The sequence below is a fragment of the Sus scrofa genome, chromosome 18 (assembly GCF_000003025.6).
Source record: "Sus scrofa isolate TJ Tabasco breed Duroc chromosome 18, Sscrofa11.1, whole genome shotgun sequence".
Taxonomy (NCBI): Eukaryota; Metazoa; Chordata; class Mammalia; order Artiodactyla; family Suidae; genus Sus; species Sus scrofa.
The window spans coordinates 28,944,446-28,962,095 of record NC_010460.4 but is presented as its reverse complement, the minus strand read 5'-3'; the positions used below and the strand labels follow the sequence as shown (position 1 = coordinate 28,962,095).

The following is a 17,650-nucleotide window of genomic DNA, read 5'->3' as shown; positions in this document are numbered from 1 at the left end:
TTAATCTATCCCAATTTAAGATCAAGGCAGAATAATGAGGTATAATATTCATTAAAATCTTACCATATGTTAAGCCACACTAAGCACTTTATTTTCACTATTTTATTTAATCCCTAAGAGCTTGTAAGGCGTATACGACTTTCATCTTCATTTTACAGATGAGGGTATTGAGACACCTAGATGCTAAGGACTTCACCCTCAGTCTCACAGACAGTGTGGCTGAGGCAGGATGCACCCCAAGCTTGACACCAGGTCAACACTTTAAATCACTCTGCCAGGGAAATCCCCTGGGGGGGAGGTCATGTTCTCTGGGTTCAGTGGGTTCTACAAATGTTTTTACACTTAGTGTTTGCACATCTAATTAGTCTAGAAAGAATTAGTTTGCCAGTTTTAAAGACAAACTTCTCCCAGGGAGAGTGGAATTTTAGTTTCTTAGCTTTTTTGGAGATTGAGCCCAAACAATGCCAGGGTGTCTTTGTAAGACTTCTTTGCAGAACATTAGACTTTTTTTTTGTAGGTACCTGCATTTGGCTGAGTTTATGACCCCTGCGTCATGCCATTCTGATTCTCATCCAATTAGAAAAAGGGCAAACCACCTTATACCATGTGAAATGTATGCCAACTTAACCAATGACCTTTCCATAGAAATCCTACTTAAAATTAATTTTAGGTCTTTATATTCTATGTTTCAACTAAATTATTTAGTTAAACTTGAGTATTTGAAGAAGTGTTAGTAGTTCACTTTTTAGTTGGGTGTATGCCACAAAGCAACTACCATATTTATGGTTCTTTATCAGTTTTCTTGAGGGAAACACACATTGAAAGCATATTATTTAATTTTTCAGTTGCTGGCTTAAAGCCAAGGACATTTATTAACAATTAAATCCTTCTGTCAGGTCCACATCTCTAAGAGTTACTGAAAATCAGACCAACATATCTTTCAAACATACATGCTCTGGAATTGGGAAAACAAGGAATATTTATTAGCAAACTGCAGTTCATTTGGTTATGCAATCATTTATTACCTTAAATAAGACATTGTGATTTCTTGAGTACTGTCATTCTTTAAAAAGTGACTCTGGGTGGGCTTGGCTAGGAAATATAAAGTGTGGCATTTATATTTGTGGAGTTCAAGAACATTACCGTTAACTAACCATATATATAATAATTCTTACTGCCTATTGAAGCTCGTCTAAAAACCATTTTCTTTCTTTTCTTTTCTTTTCTTTCTTTTCTTTCATCCCTTCCCTTCCTTTTCTTTTCTTTTCATGGCTTTTAGGGCTGCACTTGTAGCATATGGAAGTTCCCAGGCTAGGTGCTGAATCGGAGTTATAGCTGCCAGCCTACACCGCAGCCACAGCAACACAGGATCTGAGCTGCATCTGCAACCTATACCACAGCACATGGCAACGCCAGGGATCAAACTGGCATCCTCATGGATACTAGTCAGATTTGTTTCTGCTGTGCCACAGCAGGAACTCCTAAAAAAACATTTTCTATGAATAATAGAACTTTACCTGAAACCATAACAATTTTGTTTAGAGATGTTCTGCTTTAGGACTTTAATTCTGGTTAGTTTTTCATTCATACATGGTAACAGATCAATGGAATCAAGCACATACTGTTTTTGGGTCCCACAGACAGAGCTGAGGCTGGCAGAACTGATGTAGTTTTTCAAAATGAGTTAAATTTTTGAACTGGGAGACCAATCAGAAAATAAATCTGTCCTAAGTGAAAGTTGTAAAAGTTGTGAGGATGCTCAACATTCTTGAAGGGAGGGTGAGGCTGTGCAGGAGTTTAAAGCAGTCTGGCTCTGTAGTTCAGTTCAGTTTTATCATTTTCTTTTCTATTGATACTCCTTTTTGAGTGATTTCTTTTTTAATCATGCCCAGTTCTCTTTGCTCAGACCCATTGTGTATTATTTATCTTAACTACCATCTCAGGATCTCTTCTTGGAAGTTTTATTTGGGTCAAGATTTACTTGCCTATAAGGCTGGGCTTACATCTTGTGCAATATCCATTTTGGTTGACTTTGGAGGTATTTCCCATAGATGGAACGTGGAAGGATCTGCTTTGCACCAGAGCTCCAGTGGGCTGATCTCAGGGGCAGGCCCAGGGCTCCACAGCACTGACCTTGACTGGGCAGGGTGTGGAGCTCGAAACTCTGGGTGCTCTTACCCTCCAAATTTCTCATATATAAAATACTGGATATCTAAATGTATATAAATGTAAAATATGGGAGGTGAAATTAAGTTTGGATTTCAGCTAGCAAATAAGTTCAATAAATTGTTTCCTACTTCTGGCCACCCTATTATAGACCTTAGTCTCTTCATGTGCAAAATGTGGATAATAATGGTACCCACCTCCTAGGCTTGCTTAAAACCTGGTGCATATTTTATGTAGCAGTCCTTGGCAGGTAACCCATCCAAGGTCACGCTTGAGTATTGGAATCAAGGTTCCCACCCTAGAGCCCCCGCCTTCATACTGCCTCAGTCAAGATGATGCCAATAGCTAAGAACTCCTAATGAGCTGATGATAGTGTAAACATGACGCTAAAAATATCAACACAGTTACCAAATGCTAATTTCTAATTACTCTCCATCAGGAAGCTTACTATCTATATCAGTCTGGTATGTATAGGTTAAGGCTGAACATAAAATTCAGGGAGGTAGAAATTTCTCATAGTTTTCCTGGTAAGTCTATTTTTTAAAGTCATTCATTTAAACCTATTACAGAAGATTTGGATTTTGGAATCTGTCATTCTTTTAAAGTATATTCTAGAGAAATTAACAGGGCATAAACCTGGAACTTTCGTATTTAGCATCTCCCACATTGTTCAATACCTTCCTGTTGCTTCAAGTGGCATCCCGATATCTCCACGTGGCAGCTACGGGTTCCAGACTCAAATGTGCAGCTCAGCTCCTACTAATTCTCAGTCATGAGCTCCACCCTAGCACCCTTGTCATTCCTCCGCTTTGGTGTTCTTTCTGCTCTAGTATCTTTGTCTTGTAATCCTTCCATCTTGGAAAGCATTTCCCCTGTCTCAGCCTCGGGAAATCTTCACCTCCAGCTTAAACTCTTTTATGACATAACCTTTCTCTCCTCAGCTGAACAGCCCTTTCTGTGATTTTTCTGTTATACCACCTAGCAGAGAGCTTGCCTTCCACTTGTATTTCACTTGTCTTCCTGACTAAAATTAGTGTGTTGTGGTCAGAACTTGGTCTTCTTCTTGTCTGCATACCACTTAATACAAAATTTAGTCCAATGGCACAGAGGAATAGCGCCCTCAAACTTACAGTGCCTTAAGGTGAAATTTGGGGAAGCCACCAAACAAGGCTGGGTTGCTTTGGGGATGCTCACTATGAGAAGAAGTCATGTTTTTAGCATTTGAAACAACGTTTCCCCTTTTGTTAAAAAAAAAAAACACATTACTCATTTTAGAAAACTTGTGAAATTACACACACAAAGGGGGAGAAATCATCAATAAACTACCCCTCCAAGGGCACTGCTGCTGCTGTTTTTGTTTTGTTTTGTTTTGTTTTAATATAGAAATACCATCAATTTGTCTTTCTCAGAAATTTTCAGCAGAGACAACACAGAAAGGGAGATAAGAACAAAAGGGTGATCACAGTTGGTTTGCACCCCCAAGCCCAGCACTTCATGATTTTGTGACCCTGTATGAGTCACTTGATCCCTCTGAGGCCTAGTTTCTCATCTGAAAAATAGAAATACTAATACTGATTTTTAATGCCTGTAAGAGGTTTTTTTTTTTTTTTTTTTTTTTTGGACTTTCTGTCTTTTCTAGGGCTGCACTTGCGGCATGTGGAGGTGCCCAAGCTAGGGGTCGAATCAGAGCTGTAGCCACCTGCCTGTGCCAGAGCCACAGCGATGCCAGATCTGAGCCACGTCTGCGATCTACACCACAGCTCATGGTAACACTGGATCCTTAACCCACTGAGCAAGACCAGGGATCGAATCCGCAACCTCATGGTTCCTAGCCAGATTCATTAACCACTGCACCATGATGGGAACTCCAAGAGTTTTGGGGAGATCAAATTATAAAGCATTTTGGAAGTCTTTTGTATGTTAACTCCTGTTTTTTATTCTATACTATATTCCTGTGTTTTATTCCTACATTAAACTGTGCTGAAGATAAGTCTGTGGGTACATGGAGAGATCAGACTGAATCCTTAGCACTAGTTCAAACTGGATTTGTGCCTGGACTCTGCACCCTGAGTTCAAAGAACCTTCACAGCACTCACGGGGAGGGAGCTTCTTCTTACTGAGCCTCAACTACATGCCAGGTTTAAGCTATTCACCTTGCCCTTGTCATCCCACAGTGCCATGCAATTCCCTTTACGCCCAAGAGAGCCTGAATTCAGAGATCTAAGCCAATGGCATTGCAGGGGTAGGATGAAGGTGAGTTTCACCTCAGATGCCGTGTTCCATCTTCACCATGGTAAGAAATACTTTTTAGGGGGGAAGTATTTTTATGGAATTCTTCTTATGGCAATGTCCAGTGATTGAAGGGCAGTATTCGACTGAGTACATGGAATATTTTGAGACAAATTCTCTTAGGAAAGGTAAAAGAAGTTGCGATAACTCCACACAGAGGAAAGAATGGACTAATTTAAAAGCCATTTTCAAGCTCCTGAAAGAAAATAAATGGTGGATATTGACCAAGTACCTCTAGCTTATAATTTACCTTAACCTGTCTTAAAATATAATTTAGTGTGTTCATAGCATGGCTTCTTGAGCTCTAAAAAAGAACTGCTGAAATAAGCATGGTAGATTGATCCTTTGAAGACTCATTAATAGTCCTCTTTGGAGGTAGGAAAACTCAAGATGAGTTTCAAGTAAACATGAAGGAAAGAAACGTTATTACAAATTCTGCTGAGGCTGTGATAGGATAAAATGATATAACCGCACAGAAGATCTAAAATGATGTTACTGTTTAGAGACACATGAGGGTGCTCTAACCAGCCGCTATAATAAAGGAACTGAATTGCTCAAATATTAGGGGGGAATTAAGGCCTCTTGTGAATGGCAGTGTTGAATTCTGATTTGTAGTGCTGGCTACGTAGCAATTTGGACTACATGGTTTTTCTTTTAAAATACATTGCTCCCACTCCACCCCCCCCCCCATTTTAAAAAGTAAGAGCTGATTGTATTGGACAATTTGGGCAATCCTGAAAAGCACAAAGATGAAAGAAAAATGAACGGATGTTGCTCTCAGCCTTGGAGGCCGGGATTTTCTAGCACCAGGCCAGTCGGAGGTTTAGCTTGGGAGGCCTGCCTTCAAACACAAGCCCAGCCTGTTCTCATTTTGATTCCACAGACCTTCTGCTGGTACGAAGGGGGAGTGGAGGCTGGGGGTCTAATGACCGCAAGAACAGAATTAGAGACGCATGTTTATCTCGATACATTTACTCTCATTAAAGTTCATATTCACTGACATCATGCATCTCCTTGAAAAAGTCTGCCCACCCACCATTAATTAAAGCCACATTTTAAAAAGTCAGTGTGTGCACTTTTATTCCAATCAAAAGTAGCCTCCTAAGTTTTGCAGAGTAGGCAGGAGAATATCTGAGGCCTGACAGCTGTTCACCTCGACACAGCGAGGAATCATGTGATTTACATTAAGAGTCATAGTTATTCAGAGCCTACAATATAATAGCTAAGATCTATTGTCTCGAAGAGTGGAATCGTTCAATATTTAGTGACCTATTAAATAAAATTAACATTTATTTTGATGAGTGAATGTTATTTTGGACACAGTGTACGACCACACGCTTTTATCTTTACTGTCCGAGAGATCTAACTGCATACCCTGCTTGAATAACCGAGCAGCATACTCCTATCAGAGACACCACATTTTATAACCTATTCATGTGGTATCAATGTCAAAACAAAGGTCAGTGTAAATTTTTCCTTATCTAAAGCATTGCACAAACAGTAATTACCAATAGTTTCAGGATTGCACAACCATAGTCTATATTCTTGGCAGTAGTCACTATAAGTTCATAAATTCATGAAAATAAGGAATGTTGATTTTTAAAGTTCAAGAAAGGTACTATTTGTAAACAGTTCAGGTCACACTCATCTTACTCCATGTGCTAAGCAAGACTTCTTTCCTTCCAACTTCCTCTAAATGAGATCTGTTCTCTCTGTGAGCCTAGTAAAAGAGTTTTCATCCAAACAGATCTATGTTCTTTTCTATTCTTTTTCCTACAAAAGCCCCCCCTGGGGACCTTTCAATTTCATGTGACCTTTGTTTATTAATACCAAGCACATGTTTATGTTGTGTTGATAAAAGCCAAATTATGGTTATGTTGTTGGCAATTAGATGATTCTAGAATAGTTCTGACTGAAATGTTTGCTTGCCCTAGTCAGTTTATGCTTTCCATATAGAGGTTGAATGTGCATATTGAGATTCTCTGGTTGTTCTGGTCAGGCCACCATGCCCAAAGACATGGCTCATCAGTGGATTTGAACACTGGCGTTGCAGTGGTTTAATCCTAGGGCAAAGCACCCCAGGGCTGGGAGTTGAAACCCGAATTCTAGTCCTGGCTTTCCTCGGTTTCTCCTTACGACCTTGAGCTTTGGAGGGCCTGTTTCCTCATCTTACAAATGGGAACTAGGGACTGACCAGAGACCCACAGCCCAGTTGAGTCAGGACCAGAGGTTAAGGGGCCAGAGTGACCCTCTGGAGCAAGTCTTCCCCTAGTCCACTTGCTCATCCAGTACCGGAAACCCCAAGCTGGGGCTTTTAAGAGTGAAAGCTGGATCTGGTTCTACAAAGAGCCTCCCTGAATCTAGAAGCAGCTAACAAGGCTTGCCTGGTAAGTTGCCTTCATATTAAGTTGGAGAAGAGGATGTTCTGGGTCTTAGACGCAAGCTTGCAGTGTCACATTGGTCTGTGGGATGAAGCACTGTCCTCACACTAGATGGGAAGGTATCCAGAGGGACCATGACGCTCTTGACTCTGCACAGTGCCAGAAGCAGTGCGTGGGCTTCAGCTCGGCTGTGGGCTGGGGGGTAGAGCGTGGGAGGGCCACTCTAGCCCAGGGGGGTGGTATTCTTTAGAAGGAACGGCCCTGGGCTGGGGAACAGTGGAAAGCTGTGACCATAGCATTCTATCCACTCTGGGAGAGATTAAGATAAGCTCAGCTTAAGCGACTTTTAAGGCCACTCAGTCTACCCACTGAGCACCACTGCATTGTAGCCCATACCTTCCTGCCGGCTCTGTTGTTGTGAAGATTCATCAGGGCTCTGGCGTCCTTTCCTTTCCTTTCCTTGGCGTCCACAAATGCTCGGGCAAACTTGATCCCATAGTCAATGTTGTCACTGCAGCCACCCCAGTCGAAGGTGCCCTTGCTGTCCTTGGCTGTTCCCTTCTTCTTCGGGTCACAGGAACAGGACTTTAATTCTCCTTGGCTACAGGCCCTGGTGATGGCAAATACAACTCCAGCTGAGGAGATGGCGTACACAAAGGCAGATTCCCGGCTACCTGTAACAAAAAGGCTTTTCTTAAAAGCGGTTTGGAATTTGCTCCTTCTGAGGAACTTTCACACGATGGCTGATGAATCCTTGTTCTGCCTCTGACGTACTTTGATGCTAGACAAAGTCTCCTTGAAGAATTCTTTCCTAGAGCCAAGGCCCCTTCTTTAATATGAATCATCTCCACAAATGCAAGCTTTTATCAGTTTAGGTAACTGTTTGACAACGCTCCTTAAAGGAAGTAGAGTCTTAAAGAAAGTGCAGCACAAGCCTGCCCTGCCCAGCCAGTTCCAGGCTTGGCATTAGTCTCCCACACATGCTTGCTCTAACCTAGAATCCTCCATGTCCTAGAAGAGGGGAGTGTCACACCTCCAGCCCTTCATTTTCTCATCTGCCACCGTCTGATTTCTACAGTTCTGTCATTGCACGGTATATTTTGGTATTCATGCTACTGCAGCCACTCGGATGCATTTACATGATCTGATTGCGACAGAAATACTGAATTCTAAGGTGGCAAGACAGTTCAAGGCAGGAACCAGCCCCTTTTGTTAACTCTGGAGGGCTTTTTGGCTTGGCATCAACTTTCACAAGTAACCGAGAGATTGTTGAAGGCAATATGCAATATCCTTGAGTTACATACTATGTCTGACTATTAAGGAGAATTTACTTTCTTCTGGAACACCTGCACTAATCACTGGGATTGGGTAAAAGACAGTGAAAAGCTTTTCTTTGGTTTTTCTGGAAGGAAACAAATTTACCGCCTATAATTAGACTTGGGCAAGAACCCTTTGGGGTGCTTTCTTAGAATTGTTCTTTATTAGAGCACAGGCTACTTTTACTTACAGGCTGAAAGGTACATATTTCAGTGCAATAACTACATTAAATTATTTTAATAATCTGTAGTAACTCATAACACGGTATTGTGGTATAGTGACAGATATAAGGCTCTTTAGGGTCTGTGTGCACCTCATTTTTCAAGTGGAGCTGTATTTCATTGTTATTAGCATGCCTTTTTATTAATGGTTGCTGCGGCAAATATATCAACAATCAAAATAGAAGCTGAACAAGCTGATGCCAGTGCAGGGCAGCAAATGGAGAGCCATGTGGTGATTCAGTATGTCAAGACGAGTGTGATTTTTTTTTTTTTTTTTTTTGGTTTTTGAACCACACAGCTGGGAGCACAAACCACCTTTTCGCATTGAAGCCCTGCTTGTTTCTGTTTGTCATTCAGTGCTACAATTTATTATACATCCCTTGCAATATTTGCTCTGCTAGTCTCATTATTAAAAATCAGGAAAACGTATCTACACCATATTAAATGGCACTTACCTCAGCCTTCAAAAAAGATCTCCCCCGAAACCTCTAATCATCAAAAAAAAAAAAAAAAAAAAGAATCAATCATGCCTTGTAGTCAGGTAAAATCAATTATATGAATATTTGCCATAGGTAGCAGGTGGTGCTCTCCAGAGAGAATGTGATAGTCATGGGAGCTGTTTTAGAATTCCAGATTATAAGGATCACAGATTTTCTAAGTGGAATTGAGACGTTTTGTGAAAGATGACTAATAGATGCAAATGTGGCTTAATCTCTGGCGTGGCTTTCGATTACATAAAACTTTTATTTTACCCATTTTACTGTTAGGAAAATACCTTGTCCATAGTTTTCCCATTGATCTGTTAGAGCCTGGTTTTGGATTTGGAGTTCACATTTAGAGATCACGTGGCTGAAAACTCCCAAATGCGTAATATATTTTGCTTTAGTCCTATTTTTTAAGGAGGGAGAAGAGAAACTTCATGAGATAGCATTTTAGGGGAAAGCTGTGGAAGATGCAGATGATGGCACGTCAGTGACCAGACAGTATTCCGAAAGTTAGTAGAGGAATAAATTGTCCGGGCACCGAATGCATCCTGGCCTAACTTGCAAACGATTGACTTGTTGACTGAAATGGAAAAACTCATTTAAAATCTACTACATTTCAGGAGTTCCCGTCGTGGCGCAGTGGTTAACGAATCCGACTAGGAACCATGAGGTTGCGGGTTCGGTCCCTGCCCTTGCTCAGTGGGTTGACGATCTGGTGTTGCCGTGAGCTGTGGTGTATGTTGCAGACGCGGCTCAGATCCAGCGTTGCTGTGGCTCTGGCGTAGGCCGGTGGCTACAGCTCCGATTCGACCCCTAGCCTGGGAACCTCCATATGCTGCGGGAGCGGCCCAAGAAATAGCAACAACAACAACAGCAAAAAGACAAAAAATAAAATAAAAATAAAATCTACTACATTTCAGAAATAATTTCCAAAGCAAAGCCATCACCTTCCTAAATACTTGTCATGTATCATTCAAATGCATTACTAAATAGCTGGATATTTGTTTATTTAAATTAAAAAATAGCACATTCAATAATTTTTCATTTTACCTCCAGATGTTTTGGTATCATGTAGATAGGGCCTTAAGATGTTTTCGGTTAAGTGTCTTAGATGAATCACTAAAATGCTATGTGTGAAATAGTAGCACGTTTCAAGAGTTGGCTTTGTAACAAAACAAATTTTGGTCTTGGGCCTCTCTTAGAAAAACTGATTCTTTTTAAAGCCATTGCAATATGAAACAAAATCCAAATCTACATGGTGATATTTAGACTTCCTGATGTGTTACTATTGAAGTTTCTCTGATTTTTGGCTTGAGATAAGCCAAGCAGTGTTTACTAAGTGCATAGGCTGGGACAGGCGGCTGGGAGGGCCAGACACTAGACTAGGCTTCCTGAAAGGTTGTGGGTTGTTCAACTCCTTTCTTTTATATGCCTGCTTTTTGTTTGTTTGTTTGTTTTAAACAAAACCGAAACTGATCATTTTTATTTGTTTAAGGCCTATTCTAGAATTCTAGATGTGTATTCAGATTCTTGAAGGATTATTTTTGAGTTTACTAGTTCAGTCTTCACATTGCTCTGCCTGGGTCTGGACAGTCGGTTGAATGAGCAAATTACAAAGTTCCTAAAAATCGTTCTGTCTTACTCTAGCTCTCTGAAGCAAAAGAGGCAGATGTCCTCCATTTCCCTATAACCACGGGATATGTCAGTAACTTTTATGCTTTCCTTATATATGGTATAGCCTTTGCATTTCCTATTCATCTATAAGGACACTGAGGTTTCCAAAGGCGAGTTCTTTACAACTCTGAGATGTGAATTTCCCTCCAAGTAATTAATTGTAAAACTCCTTGGATAGCTTCATTGGAATTTCATGATTATGTCCAGGATAAGCTACCTTAGGCCAAATGCAGCCTTCCCATAACCAACACAAAATCATCACTGACAGTCACAGGAGTTTACGTAAATGTCCAGGAAGAAATTGTGTATCATGAGTGTTTTAAGTTTTGAGTACTTTGGCAAGGCACTCAGCTTCATCTGAAAGAAATCTGAAGAAAGTAACAGTTATAGCCTCTAATTTACCTGAAGCTTTAGACTAAGTCAAACTTGTTTTCCTTCCTCTATTTATACTCTTTTCCCTCTAAGCCACGCTACAGCTCTGAAGTAATAAACATTGCCAAGTTAAGTTAAAGTATTTTGTGGATGAATCTCCAGCTTTGGCAGATATGCTACCTTTAGGATCAGTAGTCAAAATTGCTTCCTTTGATTTGTGATCTAAATGGTTGGGTTTTTGTTTTTTGTTTTCAATATGGAGACATCGAAATGGATTTTTCATAAACTACAGGTGATCATTTTATAAATGAAAAGTACACTTAATTTGTAATCATTGGAAAATCGGTTGTGAGAATTTTGAAAAGGAAAAATCCTGGCACATCTTAAACATCGAGAGCTTACATAATAGATATGCAAAGATTTCTTGTTCCGGATGTTTGCAAACTCTGTTTGATAAGGTCTAGCACTTTAATTGATTCACTGGTGAGCTAATCTAGGTGAAGTCTTGAAATTCCATGTAGCTGAAATTTATCATTATCCTTTCAAAAATTTTGCGATGTCATATCGAAACTCTAAAAGGAATGCAGAAGAATATAGTTCTTAAACTTGAGAATAAAATTGCAGAATATCGCAGTAAATTAACTTTAGGGATACACTAAGAGTGAAAGTACTACGCCCTTGGGGGATTTTAGAGACATTCGGTTATGCATTTGGCCTCATAAAACCCTAGGGCTGTGATGATTACATGATAGAAACACCCTCTGTTAAGCATTACCAAGTGCAGAGCCCAAATGATTTTCTTAGGAATGGGGGTGGGGGGCGGCGGGCAAAAAACAAGTGGAAAGTTTCCTGTTTCTGGGGTTCGCACATAAACTGTTGTGTTTTCAGTCAGATTTCCCAGTAGCAAATGGAATGCGCTACCTTGGAGAATGTTACGGAGGCCAGGTTAAGGGATGGATATTTTTGAAAATAAAATCTGATTTTCAGCTCATTTTCTCTGATCGTGTATCAGTTAGTGAGCTACTTTCTATGCTCAGAACTTTTAAGATGTTCATTGTGTAATCAGATAATGTTCAATGCTCTTTCTAAAAAATGGAAAAAAACCACAGGCATACCCCATTTTACTGTACTTTGCTTTATTGCACTTCACAGATACTGTGTTTTTTTTTTTTTTTTCTTTTTTTTACAAACTGAAGCTTTGTGGCAACCCTTCGTTGTCAGCTGATAGTTGGCTTTTTTTTTTTTTTTTTTTTTTTTTTTTTTTTTTTTTAGCAATAAAGTACTTTTAGATTAAGGTACGTACATTGTTTTTTCAACACTCAGTAGACTACAGTATAGTATAAACATAACTTTTAGATGCACTAGAAAGCCAAAAAAGTTCCTGTGACTTGCTTTACTGTGGTGGTCTGGAACCAAACCTGCAATATCTCCCAGGTCTGCCTCTATGGTTCCCACTCCTACCCTCCATAAATATCCTTGTACCCAAAATGTACCTGGAAAATAGGCACTCAACTGCAAGGTCATCCATTCATTCACTCACCCACCAACAGGATGAATGATGCCTGCCACACACAAGTTACCAAGTAAGGTACACGGAAGGCAGATTAGTCCCTGCCTTATAGAATTTACAGCTTACTGGGGGAAAAAATGTTTAATTTAGGAACAGAGTGACCCAAAGCTGAGTGGCTGAATGGAAGGTCAAAGGTGATGAGCAGAGAATTGTCTCTGCTACTTAATAACACTGACATGTTAATATAACAATGACCATCTACGGCCAATAAAAAATTGGGTCATTCTATCTTGATCGTCTGCTCAGTCCTTCTAGAAGATTCAAGTCCCAGAAAGAAGAGTGAAAAAGTCAAAAGTGCTCTGTGGCTGCTGCTTCCCTTCTCCTAGAGACAAAATCTGAACCTGGAGAGACAGGCAGGCAAGGTTGTGACGTGGCAGGGATGGACAAAGCAAAGAATTAAAAAGACATCAGCGTGAAGCACTGCGTGCTAATCCGTAACCAGTCTCCTCCTAAACTTCAGACAAGTTTGTGGATTTCTTGAGTCCTCAACTGTGAAACAGGGACAATGCCACCCAACACAACAAGCTTCTGACTGAACAGAAGGCAAGAAAAGATGAGCAGGGACTCTGAAGACCAAATTAAGGGTGTGAGTATGTGAAGGGAGCAACCGAGGGCTGCGTGGAGGCGGGAGACTTACTTCGAAGCAGGACCCTGCCGAAGAGGCTGTGATCCCTGTCCAGGGTGTTGCAGTTCCAGCGGTGCTGGCGGAATTGGTGTTGGCACTCAGCTGTCCACTCAGCCACGCCCAGGCTGATGGCACGCATCACGTCTGGATGTCGGTGGCACAGCTGCCGCTGACGGCTCACCAGCCCTGGCACGTTGTCACACATCACCCTGGAGGAGCCGCCTGTGGCTCTCATGTACCTGGGAAGGACCAATACTAGTGAGAACACTGAATGGCAAGGCCTGGCACGGTGTTTCTCGGGAGAGTGAAGAGTTCAAGACACCATTTCAAGTGGGAGTTCCTTATCCTTTGGGGGTTATCCGAAAGCAGAGGGCATTTTAATTTGCGTTCACTGGAATAGCAGCACAGGTGTGTGAGTGATCTGGTAGAAGCCACCTCAAAACAGAGTGATGATTGTTTCTTGGACTTGAAGCTGGGGCCATCAGATTATGCTTTAGGAAGAGTGGGAGAGGCAAGGTCTGCAGCGGAAGAACGGGATTGGGGGGAAGGGGCAGTATGTTTTGGAAGAAGACTTCGAAGACTTTTCCCACCAAGGCTCTGATCTCAACACACAATATGTCTTGGCTTTGGAGGAAGCCGACCTTTAGAAGCTCCTCACTCCCATTTATTTGACCTAATGGTTACGTGTCTTAAAGAAACTGTCCATATCCATCTAATCAACACCTGCTGGTATCTGATGTTACACTCTCCTCACAAACATGCCATTCTTTTCCTATGAAAGAATCCTTTAAATATTTTCATTTTCCAGCTCTTTTTGGCTTTTATAGAGAACCTTGGGGGGAAAAAAATCTTTCTATTGTTATTAAGGACACTAAATGTTTGGAAGAATCAAACAGTGTTATAGCTCCATAAAGCACTTTTGAAAAGAAACTTTAACAAAAAATTACATCATCATCTCTACCCAGATGTTCTCTATTAGTTGTGAAATGTTTAGAAAGGTAACTTTTATATAACCCAAGCTGCCATAGGTGTCTTTTGAAGCGATCAAACAAGGAGAATGTCTTTTTCCTGTATTTTCATTATTTTATATGATCATAAAATCGTTACAGCTGTGACTCCCCCAAAATATATTTAAGTGACAGCTGAGAGACAATGTGACAAAAAGCCTGGGCAATAAATAATGTTTATATGCTCATGGAAACAGAAATAGTCATTTTATTGAAAAATGGTCACTCTGATAAATCAATCTTTGATCCTGTGTCAGCAGTGTCAAGGCTAAACGCCTTTTTGTTCAAAGCAGCTTAGGAAGGAGTTGAACCCCACTTCCCATCAACGCTTTCCCTTGCTCCTTTGAAGAGCTCCAGGGTCTTCCTAAAGTTCCCTGCTCTAGTCTTTCATTTGGCTGAGATGGCTCATTTTGCCAGATTCTTAAAACAAAAACAAAACCGTCATAACAGACAACAGGTCTTTCTGAATGGGCATTTTAAGTATCTGTTTGGAAACTTTTAGGTGCAAGAACCTTCGAGAGCTCTCACCTCTTATCTCCTCTCAAGATCAGAAGGAGATGGAGAAGTTTCTGGCTGGGGAGACACTCTCTCCCTTTGGAACTTTTAAGGATGCTAAGACCTGTTAACATTTCAACTTTCCTCCACTGTGCAAAATAAATCAAAGATCAATATATAAAGGGTTCGAACAGTGTACCATCTTGGAACCCCTGGGCTCTGGAGCTTCTCATTAAGGCAATAGTCTCTACCTGGAGGCAGCACAATGTTCTTCCGCCCCACTGGGGTGAAAGCACTAGGAATGTGGAAAGATGGGAAATACTGCAAAAATCACATGCTTTGGGTTCTACCGTTTCTGACTGCCTGAATGGGCCCGGTCCATTTATCTTGAGGCATTTTTTAGGGGGAGGGGGAGCAGGGGGATACGTTTGTAGTTTTGGAGATGAATTCACACGCGCGCGCGCGCGCACACACACACACATACACACACACAGACGTGTGTGCCAGTAGAGCTAGAGACCCGGCTAGCGCTTGTCTCAACGATCCTGATTTTGCTGTCGCTCTGCCGGACCCCAATAAACCAATCATCCGAGCTCTCATTTAAGGTGGGAATATGGGGGGATTTGGGGAGAGTTGTCAAAACTCGAATGGTCTCCCGAGGAAAAGGGCGATACGAGGGCGCAGCAGCTGGGGTTCGGGCCAGAATCCGCGTCTGCCACGGCCTCGGGGAAGCGCCGCCTGGAAGGGTCTATGTGGCTAGTGCGGTCCCCACTCCCATCTCCAAAATCCCCTCGCGCCCGTCCTCGTGGACTTACCACCATGAAGAGCTGACCTCAGGGCTGAGCCAGGTCAAGAGCAGAGGGAGCCAGAGCCAGATTCCACCGAGACAGGCGTTCATATTAACCCCCTTGCATCCGCATCAGGTCAGACTCCGTGTGCGGGCGCCATGCGTGCCCGGAGCAGAAGCGCCCAGCGCCGGGAGCGCCTCGTCACGGCCGCCGGCGCCTCGCCGCGCCCCCGCCCCCCGCTCGCGTCTGCGGCGAGTGGCGAGACTCGCTGATAAAGTTTCAAGCGACCAGCGGGGCGAGCGATAAAGGCCGGCCGGGGCCGCCTCGCCCACAGCCAATTCCCCAGGCGCGGCGGCGAACACGGGCAGCCGGAGAGCTCTGCGCGCCTCCCGCGCGCCCGGGTCCCTTCAGCTTCCCTCCCGCCCAGGCGCAGCCGAGGGAGGGGGCGCTGCGCCGGGCTGGGGGTGGGGGCGCAGGGTTTTATATAAGGGTGGATGAAATAATGGCAAGAGAAGTCTGCGGGTGAGGTGAAACTGGGGAGGAGAAACACCTCTGCGTGGCCTCAAGCGCCCGCGGGAGCAGGCATCTTTCGAGGAGCCACCGGCCCAAGAGCATCAGTGGGGCCTCCGCCGCAGGACCGAGCGTTCTGGATAGGCAAGGCTACCTTCCTGCAAACAGAAGTCCCCGAGCGTGCGATGTGGGGAGACGAGGGGCGAGGATAAGGAGATAGCTATGCACAGGAGGCAAGAATCCAGAGATGATTCTCAACTCATTCCTCCGCTTCTCTCCCTAACACGGAAAGGAAGAGCAAGCACTTGTAAATTTGGAACTGCCTAGTCTAAGCAGGGCAAGGTTGGGGAGGGAGGGGCCAGGCCTCAGGGAAAGGAAGACCTGTGGCCTTGATTCCCCCGTGCTGGGCTTATATACAGAGCTCGAAGGGAGGGGAGCCGGGAAGGTCCATGACCCTCCGGACCTCACCCAGGCGTCCTCAGCCAAAGCGTCTGGGGAAGATGCGGTTTTTACGCACACCCAGCTCCTCCCCGGCGCTGCAGAGCGCAAAAAATCAAGCAGGGAGGAACCGAGGCGGCGAGGAGACTGGCCGAGGGTCTGCGCCCCAGCACTGGTTGCGCCTCTTGCCGCCGGGGCGCTCAGCCTTTGCGAAGGTAAAGGGACACTTTCCCTTTGGAACTTGCTCCTGATCTGGGCCCCTGCAGGGCCAAGAGAGGCCCGAGCCCGCGGGTGGAGCATCTTGAACAGCAACTGGCTTGTAGCCCCGCCGTTTATCACCGGAAAGGAAGGAAGACCAGGAACTCGCGGCGGCCCTGAACTGTTCCATTGCTCTTTTCCTGGGGCGGAGGGACCTGCCGCCCGCCCGCGGAGCCTGCTTTGGGGAATGGGGAATGTGTATGCGTGTGGGGGGTGGGGTGGGCGCTGTATTGTTCACAGGGCGTGAAGGGGTGACGGTCCAGATAGGAAGGACGCGCTCTCCCCCACCCACTCCTAGAGCCTGGTCTGGCCGGAGCATCAGCCCTTGCTGGGCGAGAGCGCAGCAAGAGGCTGGACGGGGCGAATCTCTGTAAGGCCAAAAACCTGAAAGATGCTGTCATCGCCACCCCCTTCCACTACCCCCGCCCCCCCCCCGCCGGTCCCTGGCAGGTCCGGCCCCTCCCAGGCTGACCCAGATACATCCCCGTTTGGGTCCGGAAAGGGAGGGGAGGGAAACAAGCACCGCGCCACCCACGACTCGGGAAGAGCAGGGCTGAGCGCCAGGGCCGCTTCATATCGCTGGGCCGCGACCCAGGGGAAGTTCTGATCAGTCTGTGCCGGGAGAGAGGGAGGGGCAGGAGGAGGGTGTATTTCTGCCCACAGTGTGTGCACAGGCTGGTGTGTGTGTGTGTGTGTGTGTGTGTGTGTGTGTGTGTGAGGTGGGGGGGGGAGTGATATGATAGGCACCAAACAGCAAGAAATACCTCATTTACCACTGCATTTATGCCCATAAACCTCTTTCCTGGATGAAGCAGAAGAATAAGTTGAAATTTATTACCGTCCTCCTTTGTCCAGTCTCTCACAGTGAGTCCACACACTTGGGACACGTACAAGAGATGGGTGGCCTCAGACGAACCACCATAAATTGGCAACATTTCACTCCTACCAGTGAATAATGTAGGGGTGTGTATTTGGGAAAGGTAGGCAGCTGTATGCTTCTCTCAAGGTCAATAAGACCTGAAACTACCTTAAAAAAAAAAAAAAAAAAAAAAAA

At 43.8% G+C, this 17,650-nt stretch overlaps 1 protein-coding gene across 1 annotated transcript in view; it reads right to left on the bottom strand.

Annotated features, from left to right (window-relative positions):
- The window catches only part of WNT2 (Wnt family member 2), a 48,145-nt gene extending 31,874 nt beyond the window's left edge, over positions 1–16,271 (bottom strand). The window contains exons 1-3 of the mRNA XM_003134756.5: positions 15,418–16,271; positions 13,113–13,339; positions 7,233–7,510 (exon numbers count right to left, since the gene is read on the bottom strand). Coding sequence (XP_003134804.1) covers positions 7,233–7,510; positions 13,113–13,339; positions 15,418–15,500 — 588 coding nt within the window. The 5' untranslated portion in view covers positions 15,501–16,271. The remainder of the gene's footprint in view (positions 1–7,232; positions 7,511–13,112; positions 13,340–15,417) is intronic.